Consider the following 26,029-nt stretch of genomic DNA (forward strand, 5'->3'; position numbering starts at 1 on the left):
TGCAATAGACTTTGCCCATGCAGCATTTAATAAAATGCATATTTCCTAAATCCTGCACTCTGACTTACAGATTCTAACTAGTTAGTAGAAAGTAAGAGCAATTTTCATACTGCTTAAAATCTCTATTTGCCTAAGTAACCCAGACAAAGGTGAACTCCTCCAACAATTAATGGGGTGTCAAGTCAAAAAAAGGAAAAAGGACTGACAAGAGTTTTTTAGATGTTGTGGCTCTCAACACTAGTAAAGTATAACATAAGTAGTAAGTGGTCCAAAGGGGACACAAGTGAAATCCAAAAAAGACAACTAAATATTGTGATTCCATTTGCATACATCTGTTATTGCCACAACATAATTAAGAAATTATATTAAAATAGACCCACTTTTAAAAAATGTACAATTCTTATATAGAGATTTTTCATTTATAAATTGCAGCAGTACCTGCAGACTGCTGAATTTTGCTTTATTTAAAAAGATATTGCTCAAGCGTTCCAGCATTCCCCTATTTTCTTCCAAAGCAGAAACTGAATGCCAGGTTTTTAACTCTGCTGCTCGTAAAGACAATTTTCTGACACATACTATGAAAAAAAAACAAAGCAAAAAAAAATATTAGAAAACTGGGGAGGGCAAAATATCCCAGCCAGGAGACAAAACAGAACAGAACTAGACAATGGATTAGGCAAGACCAGGCCAAGGAAGCAAAAGAAGAAAACAAACTGGTAAGGAAGCTGAAAATGAACAAAACAGCAGGAGACCAGATTCAGCTGGTCAGAAATGGAGGGAAAAGAAGGGAAGAGGTAGGAATTTTAGGAGCAGACTAAAGAACAAAGGGCTAGTTGGGAAAAGTCTGAAACTGGACATGAGGGGATTACAACTTGGAAAAAGAAATGAGGAGTAGCCCAACAAGGGGATTGGGAAAACAGGCCCTGAAGGGAGATCACAGACTCAATGGAACAGGGAGGGTGCTCTCAAACAGGCACTGCAGGCATCAGCCATGGACTCACTGCCTCACACTGGCAGCACACACTGCAGCCAGAACAAGGCACCCAGGAAAAGTGAAATTTGAAGGTGTTATGGGGGACAAGTTTGCGTTGTTCCCCACCCCCAAAAGTATTTTTCAGCCGACTGACCACATTGATCCTATTGGCCACGTGGCTGCAAGGGTATCTACAGACACAAGGCCAACAGGTGGCACGTGCAAAGGGAGGCTCAGGAGAAGGCACTGCCTGCTTTGTTGACATCTTCTATCATTCATGAAAACTTGTGCTTATTTATGAATACTGGCACAAGCTGAAAAAGGAGAAGACACAAGGACAAGACAGCAGCGCTCCAGCCAGGATGAAATAAAGTCTGCCACCACTTCAACACATTCCTTTCCAGTGTGACTATTAAGTTCCAATACACTTCTGCTGTCATAAAATACTCATGAATAAAGCACGGCAATTTCCTTTTCTAAATCCCACTTCTTGAGAGTAGTCAACTGCTCTTCCCAGTTTCACCACAAGCTTTAGTAGATTTGTATGGAAATCTCAAAGCCTTTAAGTAAAATAATCAATTCTCAGTAGAGACTACTGAAGCCTGAGGTGACTCAATAGACCTCTCTCTTCACCCATCTGTTGGCCCTTTCCCTCCCTCCCCCACCTAAAAATAATAGAAAACAAAAGAATTAAACCAATGACTCAGTGATAATGTATTTGTTCTCAGAACAGCTTGCCAGCAGAATTCAGTGGAATACTGCAGATAAATAATTTGATCATTTACTCGTCATGTTACCACAAGAAGTTGGCACACTCCAGAAAATAATTAAAAACAGCATTCATTCATACATTAAAGTTTTAGTATGTTAATTTTCTTAAGTCATTGTACAAATACACTATTCCATGTTTTTAAATTATGTTTTTTAAGATATCAGTGAAATAAATCCTGTTGCCAATAAGAAAAATGGAATTGAGAGCTGAGAATCAGAAACAGGCAAATACTGGAGAGGGGCTCTGGATGTGCACTTCAGGCATTCCCCACGCTGCAGCTCAATTGTGAGGAACAACATCTGAGGAACAATTATATTAATTAAGATGTAATAGCTGAGGCTGTCATGTTACTTTTCTCTTCAAACAGCTAAAACACACTATAATCCAAAACCTGGCCCTGTTTAACATGAATTTGTAATGGTCCTTCCAGATCTTAACAATCACATGCTTTTCATCTTCTCTCCGGGATAAAGATAAGGGATGGGAAGTGTTTAGGTTGGGCTAAGGACACATCACATAAAGACACTGGCTGCCAGCAATTTACATGAAAACTCAGTACTGCATTTAGTATCCCATATCCCACACAATAACTTGCCTTGAGCAAATAATTCCATCTTACCGTGACAGAAACTTGCTCACGTTTGAATCTTCTGTGGATTCCATTACAATGCTGAGATCACTAACAACAGCAGACACTTTCTCATTGTTCTAGATTGGAGATGTAACAACAAAATATTTTAGAAATTGCTCTGGCAAGGAGAAAAATGTGTGTATTTGCATATAAAAATATAGAAAAAGTAGATATAAATGATGCTAACTACTATAATCCTTAAAATAGCATTTTTAAAACTACAACTTGTGTACGTAAACAGTTTCTTTAATTTCAAGAGTAGCACTATTACCCACACAAGGCTTTTAGCATAACACCTGAGTTTGTCAGCATAGAAAAAAAATACATCTATATAAAGGAAGGTTCATTACTTTTTTTCACATCTATCTCACTTCTTGAGGATTCTTCTCATATTCCAACACAACCTTGAGCTGCCACATATACCAGAAAACTCACCTATAAAGGTTTTATCTGTTAGTTTTGGGCTGGTTTTTAAATTTTAAACCCTACAGTTTTGTCTCAAAATATTGTCTTTTTTACAATTGCTGTTACTCAGAAATATGTGTGGGATAATAAAATTATTCTAAATTAATTAATAAGCTGTTAAAGAATGAGAAAATGTAGTTTGAGTAGAAATGAAGACACAAAAGAAGTTAATTCTCTTTTCTATGCATTCTTGAACACACCAAAGTAATGGATTAGATACCAGTGAATGAAAAAGCTTAAAATCCTGGTTTGAAGACCATAGGAAATGCCTCACTTTAAACTTCTTATACCAAGTCACCACAAGCAAATGGGAATGTCAAGAGAGGACTACAGGGATCTCAGCAGTCCCTGTGCTGCTTGGACAGAAGTCCTGCTAACACTGCCATCACTAAAGATGGGAAAAGCAAAGCAAGGCACTAGAGAGGTTAGTGGATGTACTAAATAACATCAGGAAAAGTCATTTTAGGTTTAAAGCATGAGGTTCAATAGGGGGATGGAGTTGTGGAGAAGCTGCCAGCAGTCAGAAGCTAATGTGCCACCTTCTGAAGGGACTGGTTTGCTAATGGGGGGTTACTAACATGCTAAAATGCCATTGTGGGGCCAAATAAAAAGATTTAAAAGGAAAGCTCTGAGCAAGAAAGAAACTACTTTTAAATGATTGCTTTCCCAAAAGGCTTAGACTTGTTTTGGCTGATTTTCAAGCTCATGTCTTCTCCTAATACTTAATACTATGGAGGCTGAGTTAACTCTATTGTGACTTCACTACTAGAATAAATAACTACAGTTAACAGTGTGAAAAAACTATTCCTGATCTTCTGCTGCATACCAACAGACCTGTTACCTGCTGGGCACTTCCCAAAACCAGCATTTACTCCTCAGGACAGGTGAATCTGGTTATAACTGCACTACCTTGTCCATGCTAATGTCAGGACAGGTTATTTTGAGTACAATGTACTTCTAGCAAACAAAAAAAAATCATGCAAAAATCACTTCAAAAGTATACTTTTACAGCTGAAGTGAGGGTTAAGTTTATATACACCGGGATTCCCTATCTTATCAGCATTCAAAGTAGCCCAAATTTTAGACATTAGGCAGCCAAGTGCTGCCGCTCAGTGGTGCAATGGCTTTAAGCACCAATACCACCGGCAATAAATTTAACACCCAGTAACGCCTCTGAGCCCCACTGACACCAAAAGATGTCATCATGCTGCAGGAGATGCAGCTGAGAAACATTCTAAGTGCAGTTTTATATAAACAAGTATAAAGAGGAATCATGAAGACCACAAGTTTTAAGTCACAAATGGACTTCAGAGGTTGCTTATTCAGCTAAACTACTGCAGTTTCAAAGGATAAAATCCATGTGTGGCTATCTAAATATTCAATTCCCAAATTAATAATACGGCTTTTCTAAAGAATAGAAATGACAGGATAGAATAGAATAGGAATGAATGAATCTTTATTGTTCACTCTCAGTCCCATCTCATTAAATTAAAAAAAAAAAAAAACAAACAACTTTAAAGCTGAACTGAAAAATCAAGTTTTCATGACGTTAGAAATACTATTACAAAGTACAACAGTGTTATAAAAATACTATTTCAAATTGGGATAGAAACTATTTTCCTTTGCTTAGCATCCTGAATTCTGTGCTAAGAATAGAGTCTTAGGAAAGAGCTCCCCCACAGAAAATCAGCAATCATTGGTGTAACTTGTGGCATTGCTGCAATGACTACTCACATTAACCAAGCCCACACAAATATAACCAAAGGGAAAAAAAAACCAAACCCAAACCAACAAAGAGAGTTGCTGAAGTTTGTAGTGTTTTAGCTTTTCCTCAGTTTCTTCCAGAGAGATAACATTTGGCATCTTCTAATTTCCAGAATAAGATATGTGACTCTAGAATGTGCTGTGTGGGATGAAAGCTGTGCTGGGCCAGGGTGAGGCCCCAGCAGAGCTGAAGGACACCAAGTGCTCCCAGGGCTTTACCTCAGTGTCAGTCTGCAAGAGCATCCTGCAGGGAACACCTTTTGGGAAGGAAAGGTGATAAAGACCTGGCAGTACTGGGTTAACAGTTGGACTTGATCTTGAAGGTTTTTTCCAACATAAAGAATTCTATGGTAACCATTCTGTGGCTGATCACTAAACCTGACCTATCTACTAGCAACTATCTTGCTCGGATGCACACGGAATTCCTAAGTTGGGTCCAGATGTTAAAGAGCCAAAAGAACACACTGAAACTTAGATTAAACAGTTGAAGGTTTCAGCTGGAAAAGGAAGCAGTGACATTTGTCCATTTGAAGTTTTGCTTGGTAGTGGGGCTTTCTTAAAACCATACATAGACCCTTACCTGCATTTCAAGAAGCTGGAATTCCAGTTGGAAAGGCAGGGAGTGACACTTCCCTGATAATTTGTGCTTCTGCACTGTCCCATTTTGAGCTGTTATAAAATCAAGTTAACAAAATAATCCATTACACTTCTATTCAATAACTACTGCATTTCTTCCCTTAGTCATATTTAAAGTACCAACTGTTACCATTCTTCATGTAAAGAAGTTTAAGATACTAAAAAACACCAACAACTAACTCCACTTTCCCCCTGTGCAAAGCACAATAGTATTCTGTCACTTTCCTGTGAAGGAAAGGATGATATTTACATAGGAATGATTTTGTCAATGAACCAAATCTTACTATATTTCAAGTAATTGTCTTTCTGCTAACAGTGAATTAGAACAGAGGTTTGCAGATGAACTGCAACCAGTATGCTCAGTAAAGGGCACAAAACTGCTTACTTTTTTCCACTGTTTTCTGGGAATGGCTAGTGAAATGAAACCCAGTAAATTCTGTTAAAAATAAGAGATCTGCTTCTAGACTTTCAAGCTGAGCTTTCAGGTCAGATGGAGATTCATGTCCCTTGGTTTCTCCCTGAGTTTCTCTTTGGAATGAGTTTCTAGAATAGAAAAAAAAAAAAATCAAAAGAGCAAAATACCCAGACATAACATCTCAATACAGCAATATCATTAACTAAAAGGCATTGGTAATGGGATCTGATGGCTTTCAGACCCAAATCAGTTTCTAAGGGGTCAAGTTTCAGTTGGGTCACATTGCTGGAAACAGTAAACTATTCTGACTGACGTGAACTCTTTCCATTCACTGTCAGGCAGACACAGTTTTTATTCCAAATCTGGAGATGCAAGCATCCATTTTGAGAAATGTGCAAAAACATGCAAGAAAAGGGAGCCAAGATACCTTTACTCATATAAGTGACTTATTTTATCCATGGAGTCTACATTTACTAACATAAGGAAAGTCCTAGCACAGAGTCAAAAGCTTATCCCAAACAATTTTGACAAAGAAACTCTATTAATCTAATAAATGAAAAAAAAAAAAAGGCATACATTGACTTCAGTATCTCCTCATCAGAAAAGAAGTTGGATTCTTGTTGCATATCTTCATATTTTTCCGTCAATAGCCTAATTTCTTCTTCCAGTGCCTGGATTTCATCCTCATAAGCTTGAAAAATGCCCTCGTCCATTTCTCAGAATCACTGCATAATACAAAACAAGGATTTTTCTCAGGAACAAACAAGGAAACAATTTTTAAGAAACACAAATATAACATTAGGCAATTGTTTCAAGATGCAGAGCGCTGCACAGCCTCCCAAGACAAAAGTTAAATCAGGGATCTAATGGAGTCAGAGGCTTAAGAACCTTTTTAATTAGTCATTATTTGATCCAGGAGTGCACTCAGCTGTTTTACATTTGCTGTAATAGAACAACAAGCTCCACAGGTAAAAACCAACTGCAATCAGATACAAAAATGGAACCCAGCTCTGATCAATTGACCTAATGACTCACTTGGGCAGACAAGGCACAGCTGCTCCTAACACAATCTGCCTTCAGAGTAAGCAGGAGTACAGAGACACTAATTGCAAACACCTTGCACCAATAATTTAAAAAATAAACCTCAGTTTTCAGGAAAAAATAATCATCTGGCATTCAGCCTAGCTACAACACATTCAGAAGTGTGTGGAAGATATATGCAGCTCAAAACTAATGTGCTAATTTTTTTGACCTGGAAAAACCCAACATTTAGTTTTGTGTGTCTTTAAACCACCCCTACTCTATGTGGTGTGCAAGTCCCACACTAATATCGTTCAGTAAAAGGGGATGAGGGGGAAATTGGATTTTATTCATTTATTTCATAGGAAACGGTGCCTTTATAACACACATAAGAAAACAACATCGAAAGCACGCTTTGCATTAAAAGCCTGCTTAATGAATAAAGGAAGAATATGCAATTAAATAATCATCAAGTCATCACCAGTTTTTTTTTTTTTAACTGGATATGGTGAAGTCATGATCACAATAAAGAGAATGGTGTGAAATACAAAAACATTACCAGAGCCGGAACGTTACCCCAGATCAGCTGATCCCTCTTTTAACAGCAGGAACAGGAGACATAAACTACTTACAGCTACTTAAACTCAAGGATTTCACTAGGCGGCAGAAAACTCAAACACTAATTCCGACTTCAAAGATTCTATATCTAGGAAAAAATACCTACTCTTGAATCAAGTAAAACAAAACTTTTACAAATAGTTCTCCTCTTGTATATCCTAACTGTGTATATTTATAAATATTTGTGCATTACCAGCACATCTTGCACATTTCTACGCACCTGCCCGTTTACAGCCCCGAGTATTTGACTTTATGCAGCCACAGGAGGAGCTGGGAAGTGCTTTGGAGCGTTTGTGAGACCCGAACTGGTGCGTTCCGTGCCCGCTGCTTCCCTGCGGCCCTTCAGACCTCGCAGGGCGCTGCTGAAATCGCGACTCGTCCGAGGAGCCGGGGCTGACCCGCGCCGAGGCTCGCAGGTGACAGAGGCGTCCCAGGGGCGGAACGGGTGTAAGAGCAGCGCAGTCAGGAGCCCTGGGAGCCCCAGCAGCCGGCCTTGAGAGAGGAGCGGAGGGAGCCGGAGCTGCGGGGAAGGGGAGGTGAGCGGAGGGAGCGGCGCTGAGGGGAAAGGGCGCTGAGCGGAGGGAGCCGCGCTCCGGGGAAGGGGCGCTGAGCGGAGGGAGCCGCGCTCAGGGGAAGGCAGCCCTCAGACCCGGCGCGCGCGCCCCGCACTTTTCGAACCGCGCGCCAACCCACGAGCCTGGGCGCTACCACAGCTGCTGCCCGAGCGGGGGGCGCCGGCCGAGCCTTCCTTCCCCTCCCTGTCGAACAACAGAGCCGCTGAAGAGTAATTGCCGAGCTTTTGATTATAAATGAAAGCAAAAAAAGCCTTGCTTTGTCGGCTGTTCCCTTGTTCGCGTTAATTTTTGCTCACGTGTTCCGGAAAACACCCCCGCTTTTCTTCCTGGTTAGTCACTTTCAAAGCGTCCGCTGCCACGGGACCCAGCCCCCGTGTTCCCGCCACACCTGACCGGCCGGAAACAGGAACCCAGCAGAGGCGAGCAGCCCATCAGCATCCAGCGGCACCAGGAGGCGGAACCCTTCTTTTCGAGTGAGGGCTGGGAAGAGTTGCGGGGGGGGGAGGAAAGGTGGTGGCGCTGCGCGGCTCGCACATGGCGGCGGTGAGGCCGGGCCGGGGGCGCCTCCCGGGAGGGGAGAGTTGTGTTGTGTTGTGTTGTGTTGTGTTGTGTTGTGTTGTGTTGTGTTGTGTTGTGTTGTGTTGTGTTGTGTTGGGCTGGGCTGGGCGGTGGGAGGCTCGCGTCCCCGCCATAGGGAACCCTTGGGTTATACTGTAAAGAGCCCTTTGCGCTTATTCCCGTGCATACAGTTACATGGTTCAGTTCTGTCGTTCAGCGTTTTAAAAAAAAAACCCCAACACCTGAGCTCTGGTTTCCTGCAGCAGCGCGGGGTTTGCTGTCGCTGCTCTCGAACAGAGCGTGTCACCTACTGCAAGTCAAAGGAGTGCTCTGCTCATAAGGTTTTTCATGGCTTTTTAATGCGCTCATTTGTCCCTAATTCATTATTCTAATCACACTAATTTCCGTGAACGTCGCTGAACTGTTTTGTCTCTGCAGAGGAACAGTGTTCTGGTGTGACACCTGGACTTGGCAGCATGGAGAAGGAACAGGTTTCCAAACGTCTGTATGTTGGAGGGCTTGGCCATACGATTTCCAAGGCTGAGCTGGAAGAAAAATTTGGCAAGTTTGGGCGTGTTTTGGAGGCAGAGATTATTACCAGGAAAGATGATCAGGGTAACAGTTTTCTTTCATCTTTTAAAAATTATTTGCTTTTCTGTTTGGAGCGTGAAATGGAATTTTTGCTTTAGAGACAATTCAGTTTTAAAGGAAATGATGAAACTACATAGAAACTAACTTAATGTTTGTCATTGATCAGGGAATCCTACAAAAACTTTTGCTTACATCAGTGTCAACATTTCTGATGCAGATCTGAGAAAGTGTAAGTACTTTGTTTTTGGTTTTTTTTTTCCTTAGTTATGTTTTTGAGCCAAAGTTACATTGCTGATAGCTCATCTCATGTTGTCACATCCAGCTGTGGTCATGGCAGAGCCTCTTTCATTTTCTTGTCAGGTTGATTTTATTTTCTTTAAGCTGCAGTTTTGTGGAAGCTGCTCTGCTGAAGTTTTCAGAAATTGCTGTGAGCAGATTGAAAAGATTCCTTGTGACTGAAGTAGGTGATTTGTGAGTTTCAGAGACTCAGAGAATGATCTGGCTTGGAAGGGACCTTAATGATCATCTCATTGCACCCCTCTGCCATGGCAGGGACACTTTCCATTGTCCCAGGCTGCTCCAAGCCCTGTCCAACCTGGCCTGGGACATTTCCAGCATGGGGCAGCCACAGCTGCTCTGGGCACCCTGTTTGTTTGTTCTGAGCCTTTTATGCTTCAAGTGCTTTCACAGATCTATAAAACACTGAAATTGATTTCTGTGGGAGGAAACCCAGAAGAAGAGCTGATGTAAAGCTTCTTTTGCAAGGTGCCCCTGGATCTGGGGAATGCTGCCATTAGGCTCTTCTGAAGGGAGAGCTGCAGTTTTGGATGTAAACCTGCTGGTTTAAGATTTGGATGTTGGCCCTTTCAGATGCAGCCCTAACCCATGTGAGCAGTCAGGTGTAAGGTCATGCTGAGGGAACCTCAGGCTGTCAGAGGAGGAGGCCTTGTGGAGTCTGTGATGTGCTTTGCTTTTGATGTAGAAAATACTCATTTCCCATCTTTGTTTTGCAGGCATGTCAGTTTTAAATAAAACAAAATGGAAAGGGGGGACGCTGCAAATTGAGTTGGCCAAAGCAAGCTTTTTGCACAGGTAGAAACCAATCTTTTCAAATGTATGTTGTTGCTAAAACTGCCCTTTTTTCTGCTTACCTGGTAATGTTATGGCTGTACTTTCATCTTGTACACTCTTATTGTTTCAGTTTTGATAGACTCTCTGGGCTGTTGATTTGTCTTTGATGCTGTAACATGTTTTGCATCATTATTCCCTCAGAGGTGATGGGTGTTAATTCCCTGAGTAGTGAATGGTTGTTCTGTGGGAGGGGATCACTGCCAGCTCCAATTCTGCACCTTTTTCCATGTGTGATGTACCTTCTGGTACAGGCTGGCCACGGAGAGGGAGGAAGCAAAGCTGCAGAAGGAAAAACCACAGAGAAATGACCAAATGTGTCTGTTGGAATCACTGAAGAAGAAGGGAGTTGTGGACTTCCACATGAGAGCAGTACCAGGTACAGAGGTGCCAGATCATAAGGTATGGTGGGGTAGATATATAACAGAAATAAAACAACAAAAAGCAAGCCCCTTGCATCTAAATTCATGCCAAATTTATGCTTTATGTAAAGAAGCTTCATTATTAAGAGTGACAGTCCAAGCTGTGAAAAGTACTCTCAGGAAATGCCTCGTGTGCAGACATGGAGAGGGCTCCTGTCATTCTTTGCAGTGACTGGAAATAATCATGCTCATACTGTCCACTCTTGCCATGTGAAATGAGGAAATGCCTTATTCCTCATTTATACTGGGAATATTGGTTGTGTCACTCTTAAAAGCTTGTAAAGGGAATTATTTCTATGCACCACATAACTTTGGGTGGCTGGGTTGGGCTTCAGCACAGGATCAGGGCCTGCCCGTGCTTACAAAAGTAAGAATGAAGTTACCTGACATGCAAATTTAGGTAACTAAATTTATATTTACTACAAAGTTTTCAAAACTGTTTGCTAAGCACAGAATGGTTTTGGAGGTATTTTTAATTTTTTTTTTGTGGGAAGGGGAAAAAGCAAAATAATAGTGATTCTGTCTTTGTAGGTACCACTGTTAATTCATAAACCAGAAACCCTGTGCTAAAAACAGGGTTGTAAAGGGTTCTTTACAACAGCACTTGCAAAGAAATTTACTTCTTTATTATCACTCTTTATTTGCAGGTTGCAGAAATTTTTTTTTTTTTGGTTGGCTTTGGTTTATTTTGTTTTTGAGAAGGACACTAGCCAAGTTGCATGGTAGGGCTCACTAGAGAGAATAAAGAAAAAAGAATTAATCACATGTGGTTCTTCATTAATGTTTTTGTTATTTAAGAATAAACATTTGTTTTATTCCAGAGTTACTTCTACTCTCTGGGGTTTTTTTTGAACATAATTTTTCTTTTCTTTCAGAAATGGGTTGTTGGAAAATTTGGCAGAGTCTTGCCTATCCTGCACCTCAGGAATCAACAAAAAAATAAAATATCCTTTTCTGATTGTTTGGCCTTAAACACAATTCCCTTCCTTCTTTTGTCATATGGAAGAACAGTTGCTTGACAGTCCTAATTTTTATTCCTCTGTCAGGCTTAATTTACTGAATTCCCCCAAGTAAATCCTGCAGTAAGTTTGTGTGACTTGAGTAGTTGTTTTACACTGCACTCAGTTGCTTAAAGGCTTATGGTCGTGGCATGAAAAAGGATTCTTTGCTGTCCTTTCCTGCAGAATTCATAAATTCTGCAGAATTCAGAATTCCTGTTCATAAAGCCCTGAGTCTGCCGAAAGAATTGGGGTCTTTCAAATCCTTAACTCAGACTAACGTGGTCAAGTATGACCCCTCAAAGTATTGCCACAACCTGAGGAAGCTGGAGCCAGAGCTGGCACATGCAGCTCCTGTATCCCAGCTCACCTGGAGCCTGGAAGGGGGAGATGACAGCCTGACCAGGAAACGGCGAGGGGAATTCCCTGGGATGAGGAAACCACCGGAGAAAAGGAGGCAGCTGGGCAGAGAGGCCCTGAATGGAGCAGCTGTGTCTGTCCTCTGTCCTCCAAAACACACAGACTCACCCCAGCTGGGCCAAAGATCAAAACCTAAACCTGGTGAGGAGTTGGAATTGCCTCCAGCAAGGAGACTGGATGGGAAAATATCTAAAAACGCTAATGGAGTTACAGCCAAAAATAATACCAGTGTTTCTGATAGCGACCTTGATTCTGAAGAGGAGATCAGAGCAATGGTAAAGAAAGAGGCAGAAAGACAAAAAGCTGAAAATGTTGAGACTGAAAGTGAGCACTTGGAAATTGTTGGGGATAATTTTGAATTAAAATACAGTAGCCACTGGTCCTTAAGCAATTCAGATACCATGACGAAAACTATCAAAGGAAGTAACAAAGAGGAAGAGACTACGGGATGTGATAATGGTTATGATTCAGCAGATACTGATGAAATTATTGCTGAAAGTAAAACTCCAGAAGACTCTAAACAGGGGAGGGTGAAAAATAAAGAAATACTAGCTAAAAAAAAAAGTGGTTTGGTAAAAAGCTCCTCACTGAAACCTTGCAGTTTAAAAGAAGAACAGATTGAAAGAAAAGGGAAAATTAAAAAATCCAGAATTGCTGCCTTGCAGAGTACGGCAGCCAGCAGTACAACAGAGACATGTGATAGTGACAGCTCTTCTTCAGAGGCTGAGAAAGGGGAGTCTGAAATCAGCTCTGATTATGAGTCTATGATGCAAAACTGTTACCACTTAGAACTAACCTTGGATGACTTAAAAGCATTGGCTACAGAAAACACTGGGACACCTGTAGAGGCATCAGGCAGTGAACAGAGTCCTTGTCAGTCCAGCATTGAAGATAATCCCAAGGATAATACTGTAAATAAACCAAAACTTTCTAAATTTCACCCTGCAGTTAAAAAAAAAAACATCTGTCCTGAAGATATACTGGCTGATATTTTAGCAGGGGAGGAGGATGCTGTTGAGGAGAGCTCGAAGGGACAGAATAATTCACATTTGAAGTATCAGCCCTTCAGAGGAATGAGGTCCCTCTGTGTAAAAGAGTTAAGTAAGGACAGCACTGGCTTAAAGAAGAAGTCTGTAGAAAATTTGGGAGTTGAAGCTTGTACATCTTATTTTGGGGAGGAATCATCTAAAAATCAGCCAAAGAACCGTCCCTTGTATTCACTTGAAGTCAGCAGCAAAAAGACACACAAAGTGCCTTGTGAACAGCATGAGGAACTGCCAGCTGCTGCCACCTCAGCAGGTCAGAGACTTCAGCCTGGTTCCAGGCCTCATTTGCAAGGCAAGAACAAAGGTGTGAGTTCTCTACAAGACCAAAATTCAGAGCACAGAGCTGCTGCTGCCAGTACTGATCATGGTGATGGGAGCAGTGACATGGACAGTGATGCTGCAGGGGCCCGGGAGCACATTAAACAGCAGCTGAAGAGCCCAAAACCGCTTTCCAAAACATTAAAGAGGAATACAAGCAAAGAAAATACAGAATGTGAAGGTAATAAACGTGGAAATGAGAACACAAGCCTTCTGGAAGATAAGAAGCTTTGTCTTAGTGCTGGTGCCTCAAAGAAGCCCAGTACAATAGAGAAACAGCTCCAGGACAACCAGAGGAGGCTGGCAGCTCTGGAAGAGAGACACAGAGAGAGGGAATTACAGAAGAAACTAATTCAAGGAGCTCTTTCAAATCTGGTAATTACAACTTCTACCTGAATAGTACACAGTAGAAGGAAGAGGGTAATTAATACTTGTAGAGTAAGATGTTCTAAATCATAATCTGGAATTTCTAATGACATTGCCACTTTTCTTCTGAGAGTATACAAAATGCTGCATACCTCCTGCCTGGAATACCTGTAGAGTTGCAAGAGGAATAGCGGGTTCCTACTTTTTGTGTCATGAAATCATCTTTCAGATAGTCATGTCTGAATGCAGCAAGTATTTGATGTGTTTGACTTGACAGTTGACTCTTTCTAGGACAGGCAGCCAGCAGGACAGCACAAACACATAATATTCGATTCCGATGTGGAAGATGAAGCTGAAGTGGATGAGATGTTGAAAAAGGATGCAAGTTTGGGAAATGGGCATGGAGAAGTAAGTGTTACTGGGAAAAAAATCAGTACTATGTAATCAGAAAGTTGAATTTTTATACCAAACTATCTCATACTGTAATACCTGTGTTTTGCTTTGCATGGATATTTTTCCTATGGTAAAACTGAACAGTCATAACTGTAAAGCAGAATTGTACAAGGTGTGTGGACAAGGTAAGATTTGAAGCACATGGATCAGGAAGGGAGCTGGTTGTGCAAGAAATCCGCTTTGTCATCTAAACTGGAGAGCACATGAACAAAGTTGGTACTGATTTACATTCTCAAACTTATGTGAACAGCTGCTTTTCTCTTCTTTTCTGTTTGTGTAACAAAGGATAAGTCAGCTCCCAAACCTTCGAGCAGACTGTTTGAGAGCAGTGAGGATGAGCAAGAGGATATGGATGATGAGCGATTCAAAATTAAACCCCAGTTTGAAGGCAAAGCTGGTGAAAAAGTGAGTGAAGCCATTACTGTAATTTAGTTTTCCTCTAGGTTTCCATAGCAGCACTTCAGAAGAACATAACCTGTGACTTTTCATTCTTGCTGAATATGATTTTTATGAACTTAAAACAGAATTCCCTTAAAGGAAGGACATAATGTGTGGTGGGGAGTGGGAGGAGTTTCTCTGACATTGTCATCTTCATATACAAAGAAATTACTGGAAAAGGCATCAAAAGCTAAACATAAAGAGTATGTTGCCATTGTTATAGTAAAAAAAAAAAAGTTACTGAATTACGATATTCTTCTCCAGTGCTTAATAGCATCTGTTTCATTTGTTCAGCTCCTGCAGCTGCAGTCTCGCTTTGGCACTGATGAAAGGTTCCGCATGGATGCTCGATTCCTTGAGAGTGACAGTGAGGAAGAAGGTAAAGCTGATCATGCTTCCTGTTTACTGGTAGCCATAGAGCCTTCCAACAGCCTTTCTTGCTTTACTGGGATCTTGTGTAGAGAATCTGTCAGTGGCAGGAGTTGCACAGTTGTGTGGTGCAATCAGTGAACAGATTAAATAAATGCTCTGACTTTGCCATGAAATAGATGCCTGTGACATTTCCAATGAAAGGTTTTCTACAGTGGATGGCAGAAAACCTTCAAGTAGCTTCAAGATAAAGTGATGTGCTCATAGATGTGAACTCTTCTAGTACTATAGTAAATGTTATGCATCCCACATTGCAGGCTTAGCAGAGGAAATAGAATGTGTTTATTTTTCTCTTAGCACAGACAAACAGCCTGAAGACAGATGAAGAAGAGGAGCTTGCTGCGGAGAAAAAGAAAAATCTGCAAATACTGGGAAGCCTCCTGAATATCAACATGGAGCAGCCCAAGCCAAATAAAACAGCTACAAGTGTGAAGAAATTCAAGTATGAATTATCTGCTCTCAGTAAAGAAGGAGGTTTAGGAAGGTTTAGGAAGGAAGCTGAAAGACCCTGAAACCTTTGAATTTTGGAAGATGGGTATAAAGGGTTCTTGTGTGTTGTGTTGGGTTTTTTGCTCCTTTGGACTATTTGAATTTATGCAGTATCTGGTACTAGAAGAAATATATCCACAGCTATATAAATAGCTGTATTTATGTACATCCTCAAGAGATTATCAGGTGCAGGTACAAACTCACTGCATAACACACAAGTGAGGGCTATGTTTTATCTGAAACATAACAATTTGATTAAATCCACTTCTGCTTATATGCTTCCTGACCCAGACTCTGACTAGAGGGTTCTTTCTAATTGCCAGTTACATTTTGGAACAATTTAGACCATTTTTGGTAAAGGAACGAATGTGAATCTTGGTCAGAAGGTAAAATTTTGAGGTAGCTTTCATTTTGGTGTTTAGATTGTACACTGGTGTTTCTTTTCCTTTCTATTTTTATAGAGATATTAATGCCCTCCGTTATGATCCAACAAGAGAGGACCATGCAGTTTTTGAAAGGAAACAAAGTGCTACAGAAAAGGAGAGGTAGTATTGCAGCTTGCTAACTACAATTGTGTTACTTCCCCTAGAAAGATGGTTATAGCAACAGACTGAGTTTGAAACTATGCAGATTGATCTGATTTTAATTTAGTTCTCTCTCCAGTTGCTAAAATCAAGATATAAAAGGAATTGTGACCACTAAAACCAACATATAGTGTCATCTTTCCTTTCTAATCCATCTGTTTTCTGGATGCCCTTTTCTGTCCTCACTGAAGGTGAGAAAGGTCAATTCAGGGACTTGGAGATTTGCAGGTCTGTGGGAAAAGCTTAAGAAATCTGTGCTACAGATTGATCAGATTTTTGTTACCATACATTAAGTGAAAAGTCATTTAAGGACGTAGCAAACGAAAAATTACTCTTGTTCTTGCCCTTCGACTCCAACCTCAGATGTTTCCCCACTGCTTACCCTTGAAAAGGGTAAACCACTGCTTGATGGGCTTGGATACGGTTAGGGAGACATTCAGAGCCAGGTGGCTCTCAGGGAAGCTGTCTTTGAAAAGGATGTGTGCTGTGTTGCTATCCTTGAACAATCTCATTTCAGTAAAGCCAAAAGGAAGAAGAAAGAAGAGAATGAGACACTGCCTCAAGTGTCTGAAGAAATCTATTATGATATTGCTGCTGATTTGAAAGACTTGTTTGGATCTTTAAAGAACAAACCAGAAAAGACTGTGGAAATACCCTGGGACAAAGAGGACGTGCAGGACTCTGCCCCAGATGACCATTTGGGACCTTTGCCTGAGAACGACGCAGCTCAGGAGCTGAGTGCTTTCAAGTTTTCCTTCTTTGGAGACACAGAGGAGTTGGGCATCAAAGAAGGTAACAGCAGAATGTGTAAGAGATATCTAGAACAAAGTGGAAAATTCTGGAGCAGAGATGTAGCTCAGAAAATCTGGCAGGAGAAGATTCTGTCCTTCCTAAATCAGTCTTCTCCTGTGTAAGTATTTCATTCGAATTAGGAATTTTTCCTGACAAGTAAGGATATAATCTGGTTTTGGCTTTGTTTCTTTTTTGGTGCTGTTATTGCAGAGCCGTACGTACTTGGAACAATAAAGCCGGTAAAAGTCACATGGCAGGAGGATCCACGTTTCCAAGACAGCAGTTCTGAGGGTGATGATGAGCCTGAGATGTCAGAAATTGAAAAGGACCAAGAAATGCAAGTTCCATTTCTATTTGTTGTCTATTTGGCTGTAGTAGTTGGATGGTGTGGGAATATTAATAGCAGCGCTCAGGAAATGGGAAACTGACATTGCACACCTCTGAGCAATGAAAGTCATCTTGGAAACCAATTTGTGCTGCCCAGAGTCAAAATGCCCAGCAGCCCATGTGATGTGAAGTTGAATATGAAGAGAGAGACGTTGAGCACAAGAAATTAACTGGGTCATTTTGGTTTGACCAACTCCAAACTGAGTTTGGCCAAAAGCCAAAGACACAGTCAGTTTTCTTTTAAGAAGTGGTTTATTTTTTTAATAGAAGGCTCTATTTGGTTACTGGGGAATAAAGCGTTTCAATGTATACCAATGCTTTCTCTGAAGCACTACAGTTTTAACTTGTCTTTGTGGGATTTGATAGTACAATTTAGGATGCTAAAATCCCTTTGTACTTGTCTAGGTTTCTTTCTTTACCACGCTCAGGGAGTGCTAGAGTTTTCTTCTTCTCCAAAGATGATGAACGCCTAAGAGGTACGACAGAATTTCTTCAATTGCTTTTATATTGTCCCTTACTGGAATTCCGTGAGGAGGAAAAAATGCTGCCTGCTTATGAATGTTTTCTAGTCTGAATTTGGCATCCTTACTTATGGTCAAAGTTGTGGTAATACCCTGTGAGAATGTCCCAGTAAAATAAAAGCAGAGCAGCTTTCTGGCTTTCTTTTCTGTCAGGTAATTGCCTAATAGGAATCTGGACTTTTAGAGCTTATAAAAAAAATAGTCACTTGACAAGTTACGTAGACATTTTGGATCCTTGCAGGCATAGCTTAGTGAACTCCAACCTACCACCCTATGTACAGGGTGTATTAAAATGGAGAGCTCAGTCCTTAGCAGGCCTCAATTCTGGGGGAAGATGTGGATCCAGGTGCTGAGCTCCTAATGAAACAGCTGCTATTTCAGTGCAATTTAGATTGCAGCACGTTGAGGAAAACTGCTGCTGCCTTTCATGGTTCTTCGTACACCAGGCTGCAGTAGGGAAGATTTCTGTTGGAGCCAACGTCTGGTGGGGGGCAAGCGAACAGGAAGGATGGGAAGAATTGACTTCTGAAGAACATTATTGCTGTGTTGTCCATCATTGTTAGAAGCAGCAGCACAATCCAAAGTGTTTAAGCCTATTAATTGGTTCTTTGTTTTGTGCAGAGGGCCCAAAGTTATTTTGTAGATCAGCAGAGCTCAGTGAAGAAAAAGAGGGTTGGGAAGACAGACGTAGATTATTGCTTGAGGTGAGTATGTAAGATCTGTTCCCTGGGAACTCTAGGTGAAAGCTGAGCACGGGGAGGAAATGGAGGTATGAATGGGCGTGCAGAATTAATTCAGGGCCTCGAGAAGAGCCTGCAACTTTGTAACTCCCTGGGAACAAAAGTGTTTTAGTGTACCGGTGTGTATAACATCATGTTGTGTTGTCCAGTCAGGGAAATCACTAGATCTTTGTCTGTTACAGGAGCAGCTAATTAACTATATGTCAAGAATGTATTTAAGAGAAAGAGTGAATTTAGAGACTTAACCTAATACCATGTTGGATATTCACTCTTTTCAGGAATGCAGGAAGAAGCACAAGGATGCCAAAAGAAAAGTGAGAGCAAAACAATAAATTTTCTTTCACAGATTACAAGCTTTGTGTTTTTATTCCTTGAAGAAGTTGCCAAAGAATGTTGATTTCACAATCTTTTCAACGATCTAACAGGAAGAAATACTGACAGTCCATGTTTAGGCAGTGTTTCCGAGCTGGGGCTGATGGTCTTGGGTGCTGGGGAGCCACGGGAAGGCTCCAGTCCTGACTGTCCGGCCAGGCTGGGGCCATTGAGCTCCGGCTCATCCCTGGCAGCTGGAAGGGCAAGCAGGAATGCCAAAGGCATGGGGGAAGCACAGGGGTCAGCCTCTGCACGGCGACACAGCCTGCAGGCTGCAGGGCACAGAGCCAATGGCAGCGGGCATGGGCACCTCTGAGCAGCATCGGCCCCAAGGGCTGCTCTGTCCCTGCCTGCCTGCCTGGCTGATGGGCAGGGCTGGAGGCCTTGGAGAGCAGGGCCCATTGCGGGCACGGGTGTCCCAGGAGCTGCCCCTGGCCCAGCTGGGCCCCGCTTGGGGAGGAAGGAGGCTCCCAGCCACGGCATGGCTGAGCAGCTCCTGCCTCCCTCTGCCTCTGCCCTGGGCCCCACATCGCCTGCCACAAGAGCCCCTGGGCCAGGCCGTGGGAGGGCGGCTTTGCCCTCACCTGGCTCCCTGGCACCAGGGCCCTTCTGCTTGCTGTGAGGGATGGCAGCTGTCAGTGGTGACTCCCTGAGCCGGAGCACCCATGGCCTCCTCCAGGTGCTGGTCCTCTCTCCGTGGCAGAGAGAAGAGTGTGGGGAGTTTGCAGCACAGGCCCAGATCCCGAGGTGTGGGGTCCCTCTGGTCCCTGGGCAGCAGCGTCCGGCCCAGCCTTCTCCTCCCGTTGTCAGGTCGCACTGACACACGGCCTGAGCCCAGCGTTCCCTTTTGGGGCCAAGGGAAATCTCTGCTCCTGCCTCTGGCACAGGGCGCTCTGCCAGCAGGTCAGGGCTGGTGATACCCTCAGAGAGAGGCGTGAGCAGTGGAGGAACGCCAGCATCTTTGCAGTCTTCCAAAAGGGCACTAAGAAGAAGCCAGGAAACTGCAGGCCCATCAGCCTCAGCTCCATCCCCAGAAAGTGACAGAATATCTCCTCCTGGATGTCATCTCTAAGAGTGTGGAATAACAGGAAGGGAAAACCATGGATGGGCTTAGCTGCTGTCCTGCAGGGCAAACGACTGAGTTTGCAGAAGAAGAAATGAATAAAATACGAGTTTATCCATGGCAAGGAAGAAAGCAAGGCCGTTAGCATGAAAACTGAAAAACACATCAGAGTTACTGGTAGTTAGAGGATACGTGCCTTAGTCAGCAGCGTATGTGCCTTGATAATTTGTGGTAAACTCTTGCCAGTGAATTATTGAGGTTAAATGCTTTGTACCAATAAAAGACAATAAGCTATTGCTTTGTCCATTGCATAGAATGAGCTGTTTGGATGTAACTAGTGCCTTAGGACCAGACTTTTTTCGGGGTATAAATCTTGAGAACAATTTGTAATAAAGACTAGGCCATTGTTGTCACTGCACAGGTGTATGTGTATGCCTTGTGTCCATCTCTGCAGCGACAGAAAGCCATGCTTGGCCAATCTCACAGCCACCTCTGCTGCACTGGCTGGCTGGGTTTGTGAGGGGAGAGCAGTGGCTGTTGTCAGCCGGGACTTCAGCGAGGCTTTGTCCCGGCCTCCCATATCACGGTCGTGGGGCAGCTCAGGGACAGCGGCGTAGAGAAGTGGACAGTGGAGCTCCAAACTCAGATAGCTGCGAGCTCAGGGGGCCGTGCTGGGGCCAGTCTAGTTTGCCTTATTCCCCAGTGACCCGGCAGAAGGGACGGAGCGCTCCCTCAGCACGTTTGCTGATGGGACAGAAGCGGGAGCAGGGGCTGATGAACCACACGGCTGTGCTGCCTTTCACTGAGGACCTGGACAGGCTTGAGAGTTGAGCAGAGAGGGACCTAGTGATGTTGCACAGGGGAAAGCCTCTAGAAGTGCTTGAAGCTTTGTAATTCCCAGGCAACAGAAGTTTTTTAGTATAGAGGAGTGTATAACGTCATCTTGTGATGACCAGTCAAGGAAACCACTGCATCTCTGTATGTTACAGGCACAGTTCCTTGTACGTATGTAAAGAAAGTCCTCGAGAAAAACTCTGAATTCAGAAACTTCCTCTAATATTATGTTGGATTTTCTGGAATGCCAGGCAAAGCGTAAGGATTCTAAAAGGAAAGTGAAAGCAAATTAATAAATCTACTTTTTGAGGTCTGAAGCATTTCCTGTTTGTTCCTTGAAGAAGTTCCCAATGTTACGTTTGAAATCCTTTCAAAGATCTAATAGGAAAAAGCATTGGCCCAAAGTGTTAGCCTGTGTTTCTGAAGAGGAATATGCTTTTTGTGTCAATTGAATGTTTGTAGCAGGGTTTGCGGGTTTCTTTTGTGTGTGCTTTGAATGTGAGTCTTTGCAAAACTTTGAATAATTCGATCATATAGCCAAGACAACATTTTACTGTGTCCTGCTGTCCAGTGCTGAACAGGGTTGAGACAGAGCAGGCAGCTCTGTGTCTGTGTGAAAGTTGCAGGAGCAGCACCAGGAGCAGCAGCAGAGCAGTGCCCGATGGTTGCCTCGGGGCCTGGCATTTGACCCTGCACTCGCTGCAGGAGTCCCTGCCTGGTTCCCTGCTGACCAAACCTTCGCACCCATCTGAGAACCTGGGTTCCCAAGGGGGCTGCCTCGAGTGGTTGCCAGGGACCTGAGGCTGTGGCTGCCCCGATTTTGGCTGCACGATGCTGATGTCAGAGTGGCCATTGTGACCCGTGCGACCAAGGCCCTAAAAAAGGGAACGCTGGGCTCAGGCCGTGTGTCAGTGCGACCTGGCAACGGGAGGAGAAGGCAGGGCCGGACGCTGCTGCCCAGGGACCAGAGGGACCCCACACCTCGGGATCTGGGCCTGTGCTGCAGGCTCACCTGCCTCTCCCTGCCCAGAATCAGCGGAGGAACAACCAGAGCAGACTGCGGTGTTCCTCGACGTGACGACGGGAGGAGAAGGCGGACAGGAGCAGGGCTCACGCAGGGCTGAGCAGGGACTGGTGCCCTCGTGGCTCTGGGCCTGTGCTGCAAACTCCCCAGTCTTCTTTCTCCCACAGAGAGAGGACCAGCACCTGGAGGAGACGGTGGCGTTTCGGGACAGGGACTCACCGCTGACAGCTGCCATGTCTTGCAGCAAGCAGGAGGGCCCTGGTGACAGGGAGCCAGGTGAGGGCAAAGCCGCCCTCCCACGGCCTGGCCCAGGGGCTCTTGTGGCAGGCGATGTGGGGCCCAGGGCAGAGGCAGGGGGAGGCAGGAGCTGCTCAGCCATGCCGTGGCTGGGAGCCTCCTTCCTCCCCAAGTGGGGCCCAGCTGGGCCAGGGGCAGCTCCTGGGACACCCGTGCCTGCAATGGCCCCTGCTCTCCAAGGCCTCCAGCCCTGCCCATCAGCCAGGCAGGCAGGGACAGAGCAGCCCTTGGGGCCGATGCTGCTGTAGGCAAAGAGCCCCGCAGAGGTGCTCATGCCCGCTGCCATTGGCTCTGTGCCCTGCAGCCTGCAGGCTGTGTCGCCGTGCAGAGGCTGACCCGGACATGTGCGGTGACAAACTGGAGACGTGCGGGCTCTGTGCCCACGTGTTCTGCCTGGTGAGTGGCTCCAGGTGCTCCCTCCACCATTGCAATGGGCAGTTCCTGCCTCTCTCTCCTCATCTGCTCATCCCCTTTGCTGCAGTTCTTTGCCACTCTGCTTTTTCGTCAAGATAACGATCGTGGTGGACTCATGGGATTTCTTCCTAGAGATATCCAAATTGCAGTCTGGCGGGCAGCACTAAAGGTGAGAGCCTGACAAGAGCAGGGAGATTTGTGCCAGGCCAGGTTTGCCAGAGCTGAGCCCAGACACTTGGAATGAAAGGCCTGCCCTTCCGGCCGGCTGTGGGACAAAGTCTGGCTCCCAGCAGCTGCGCAGAGGCTCTGGCACAGGAGCCTCCTCCGCCAGACGGCTCTGTGGGCTGAGACCCAGCAGTGGCCACATCCTACGCCCTGCCTGGAGCCGTGGGGCTGCCTGGGGAGGCCCCGAGTGTGGGAGGGGCCCCTGCACTCCTGTAGGAGGTGGCGGAAGTCTAAGGGGACCTGTTTGTCATGTACTGCACCCTCCCTAACTAATGTCAATCAGCGTTTAATGTACTCCCCCGTTCTAGCAAGTTCTCTGTTTCTGTTACCCCCATTGGCTCCTTTTGTAAGACCACTCCTTCACCGTACCCTCATTGGCTTTGAGTATGTCATCCCATCCTTGCTCCTCCCATTAGCCCATTCCCAATTGGACCGTTTGTACTCCAACCACTCCCACTCCTCTCCTGTTATATACCCAGTCCCGCCTTCCCTTGGGGCTCTCGGAGCTTGCTCCCTTCTCGAGTGATTGTTCTCCTGCCTCCTCATCCTCTCACACGTCCTCCACCTTACCCTCAATAAATGCTTGAGGAACGCAGGTATCCGAGCGTCCTCTCTGTCTGGTGGAGCCATCCGTACCACATCGCCGCCCCCCGCGGACCGGCCAGTAAAGGGTCTCCCCACCTGACTGGGAACCCGGGTCCAGGAGGCCAAAATACACCCGAGGCTGTTGCTGATGGGGCTGCTTGGCTCTTTCCAGCGCTGCTGCGTCTGTGGCCAGAGCGGGGCAACCATCATGTGTTGCAAGGAGGACTGTGGCAGATGGTTCCACCTGCCCTGTGCCAAGGAGGGCGGCTGTGTCACACAGTATATTCCAGATTACAGGTACCTCCTCCCCACTCCTGGTCGCCCCTGGGAGAAGATCCAACATTTCTCACTTTGCCCATCCATTTTCCTCCAGCTCCTTCTGCCCTGAGCACGGTCCAGAGCAGGACGTGGAGGCGACTCCAGAGCCGGGCACCGATTGCCTCATCTGCATGGAGCCTGTGGAGGATAGAAAGACCTTCAGAACCCTGGTGTGCCCAGCGTGCAAAAGGGCCTGGTTCCACAGGGACTGCATCCAGGTAGGAGCCATCCCCTCCGCCCCGGGGCACAGCAGGTGCTCAGCAGCACCAGGGCCTTGCTCACCCTGCTTCTGTTTGCCCTGCAGGGACAGGCCATGTGCGCTGGTGCTTTAGCCTTCCAGTGCCCCCTGTGCAGAGACAAGGTGGCATTCACAGTTGAAATGTTCACCATGGGGATCCGAATTCCCTTCAGGTGGGTGTCCTTCTGCCTGGCTCACAGGACAGGAGGTGCAAGTGCTGTGCTGTGCCGGGCCCTGCCCCAGCAGTCCTGGCCCTGCCCTGTCCCGTGAGTCTGGGCTTCAGCATCACGCAGGACTTGGAAAAGCGCTGGAGAAAGAGCGGGGACAACCTGTACCTCCATGAGGGCAGGAGATCAGAAACTCATCAGCTTTTCCTTTCTCCGTCAGACTGCCAACATGGGAGGACAACGATGCCTTTGCGGATCTAGGAGAGAGGCACAGCAGGTGCACTGCCAGGGATTGCCTTTACCCGGGAGGCAGGGAGGAGGCAGAGGAAGAGGGGTAAGCTGGGGAGCTGCACCTGAGGCTCTGCAGGATACGTGTGTCACTTCAAGGGCTCACAGGGGAAAGAAACAGAAGAATTTGTCTGGACAATCCTGTGCTGTGGACACGTTGTCCACGAGCCCGTTTGCCTCCCCAGGCCCTGGGAGCTGCTCCTGTGCTCCTCCTGCGCTGCTGAGGGCACCCACAGGCGCTGCTCTGGCCTGAGAAACCGCATAGAGAGCTGGGAGTGTGACAGCTGTGCTGGTGTCGGAACGGGTAGGAGGCAAAGCAGCCGGTGCCCCTGGGCTGGGGACAGTGCCCAGGCTGGGCTTGGCAGAGCCCGTCTGCTCCTGAAGGGCTGGGGGTTCTGCTCTGGCCTGGCTTGCCTCGGGCCTGGGTGGTCTTTGACATTCCTGCTTGGCCTTACAGCTTCCAGGGATGAGTCAGAGCTCAGTGGCCCCAGCCTGACCAGACAGTCAGGACTGGAGCCTGCTGATGGCTCCTCAGCACCTGAGGCCATCAGCCCCAGCTTCAGCACCCTGGTGCCATCGGGGCTGGATCCCCAGTCTCCATCTGCGGAGACCAGCAGCAGCCACCAGCACACAGTATGGCTGCAGTCTTTGCTGTCTTCTTAACTGGACACCAGCAGCCCCAGCACATCAAGCTCAACGTACAGCAGCTCCTCTGACCCTGAGGACAGGGTCCATTGCAGACGTGCTGGGCCCGGCTGCAGGCCAACCCGCTCTCGCCAGCAAGGTCGGGCCCCAGAAGGACCTGTCCGATGGAGGAGTCGCTGTGACAGGAGCAGGAGGACAACCACGAGGACTGAGAGGCCCAGGCCAAGGGAGACACCTTCACAGGCATCCCCGGGATGCAGCCGCGCCCGCCAGCAAGGTCAGGCCCAGAGTCCGCCTGCCCGGTCCAGGAGTCGCCGTGACAGGAGCAGCCGGACAAGACCAAGGACTGAGAGGCCCAGGCGAAGGGAGACGTCGTCAGGGACATCCTGCAGACACAGCCACGCCCGCCTGCAGCGCCGGGCCTCGAATCAACCTGTCCTGTCCAGGAGTCGCCAGGACAGGAGCAGCAGGACAGCAGCAAGGGCTCAGAGGCCCAGGCGCAGTGGGGCACCGTCAGGGGTGTCCCGCAGGAGCAACCGCTCCCGCCAGCGACGCCGGGCCTCAACTGGGACCTACAACAGCAGCACATAGGGGCATCTTTTCTTTCTAGTCCATCTGTTTGCTGCCATGTGGTGCTGTGTTTTTGTGTTATATCTGTGCTTGTCCCCTCTTCCCTTCCCTAATCCCTCCTCTCCCCAGTTATCAATCTTCCCAAGCCCATCCCTAACCTCCTTCCTCCCTTCCATGTTGTCAATCCTCCCCATCCCTGCCCCTGTTTTCCAGAACTCTTGGCCCAACCCCTCCTTCCAGAGTGTTCTCTGTCTATTTTGTTATACTCGACCCCCTATTTGTGTTATTCCACTCCCCTATTGCCCCTGATAGGTTTACAATAGTTTAGTCCCACCTTAGACCACTCCCCAGCTTTACCCTCATTGGTTAATGTTCCTACACCCCTCCTCTGCCCAAAAACTTCTGTTCACCCCCCAGCTTGGACTTTGTTCTTAGTTCTG

General features: G+C 45.7%; 3 protein-coding genes across 4 annotated transcripts in view; 2 read left to right on the forward strand and 1 right to left on the reverse strand.

Annotated features, from left to right (window-relative positions):
* Positions 1–8,113, reverse strand: part of CENPP (centromere protein P) — a 114,089-nt gene extending 105,976 nt beyond the window's left edge. The window contains exons 1-5 of one of the 2 annotated variants that reach the window (XM_053953357.1): positions 7,515–8,113; positions 6,233–6,381; positions 5,627–5,784; positions 5,186–5,274; positions 2,365–2,453 (exon numbers count right to left, since the gene is read on the reverse strand). In XM_053953357.1, the coding sequence (XP_053809332.1) occupies positions 2,365–2,453; positions 5,186–5,274; positions 5,627–5,784; positions 6,233–6,369 (473 nt within the window). In that variant the 5' untranslated portion in view covers positions 6,370–6,381; positions 7,515–8,113. The remainder of the gene's footprint in view (positions 1–2,364; positions 2,454–5,185; positions 5,275–5,626; positions 5,785–6,232; positions 6,382–7,514) is intronic. The other variant, XM_053953355.1, reaches the window with a different exon arrangement.
* A 610-nt stretch (positions 8,114–8,723) lies between these two features.
* On the forward strand, positions 8,724–18,896 carry NOL8 (nucleolar protein 8). Its single transcript, XM_053954050.1, has 16 exons — positions 8,724–9,042; positions 9,185–9,247; positions 10,032–10,110; positions 10,401–10,548; positions 11,444–11,512; positions 11,848–13,725; positions 14,008–14,124; positions 14,455–14,574; positions 14,902–14,986; positions 15,334–15,478; positions 15,987–16,070; positions 16,627–16,901; positions 17,112–17,238; positions 17,694–17,764; positions 18,431–18,513; positions 18,828–18,896. Exons 1-16 carry the CDS (start codon positions 8,904–8,906, stop codon positions 18,879–18,881), a joined length of 3,537 nt encoding a protein of 1,178 aa, XP_053810025.1. The 5' UTR covers positions 8,724–8,903; the 3' UTR covers positions 18,882–18,896.
* A 3,667-nt stretch (positions 18,897–22,563) lies between these two features.
* Positions 22,564–25,175, forward strand: LOC128794187 (PHD finger protein 7-like). The gene is made up of 7 exons (XM_053953875.1): positions 22,564–22,722; positions 23,536–23,660; positions 23,737–23,899; positions 23,986–24,092; positions 24,307–24,420; positions 24,560–24,678; positions 24,832–25,175. The coding sequence occupies exons 1-7, from the start codon at positions 22,570–22,572 to the stop codon at positions 25,035–25,037; spliced, it is 987 nt and encodes a 328-aa protein (XP_053809850.1). The 5' UTR covers positions 22,564–22,569; the 3' UTR covers positions 25,038–25,175.
* Positions 25,176–26,029: the final 854 nt, after the last annotated feature.

This window comes from Vidua chalybeata, chromosome 12, assembly GCF_026979565.1.
Source record: "Vidua chalybeata isolate OUT-0048 chromosome 12, bVidCha1 merged haplotype, whole genome shotgun sequence".
Classification (NCBI taxonomy): Eukaryota; Metazoa; Chordata; class Aves; order Passeriformes; family Viduidae; genus Vidua; species Vidua chalybeata.

What these genes read in the sequence shown, in the direction of transcription:
- NOL8 (XM_053954050.1), top strand. Translation starts at nt 8,904, where the DNA reads ATGGAGAAGGAACAGGTTTCCAAACGTCTGTATGTTGGAGGGCTTGGC. An exon ending in TGGGAAATGGGCATGGAGAA is followed by an intron (nt 14,125 to 14,454) that starts GTAAGTGTTACT and finishes TGTGTAACAAAG; the next exon opens with GATAAGTCAGCTCCCAAACC. An exon ending in GGAGTTGGGCATCAAAGAAG is followed by an intron (nt 16,902 to 17,111) that starts GTAACAGCAGAA and finishes CTGTTATTGCAG; the next exon opens with AGCCGTACGTACTTGGAACA.
- LOC128794187 (XM_053953875.1), top strand. Translation starts at nt 22,570, where the DNA reads ATGGGCAGTTCCTGCCTCTCTCTCCTCATCTGCTCATCCCCTTTGCTG. An exon ending in CAGTATATTCCAGATTACAG is followed by an intron (nt 23,661 to 23,736) that starts GTACCTCCTCCC and finishes ATTTTCCTCCAG; the next exon opens with CTCCTTCTGCCCTGAGCACG. An exon ending in TCCACAGGGACTGCATCCAG is followed by an intron (nt 23,900 to 23,985) that starts GTAGGAGCCATC and finishes TTTGCCCTGCAG; the next exon opens with GGACAGGCCATGTGCGCTGG.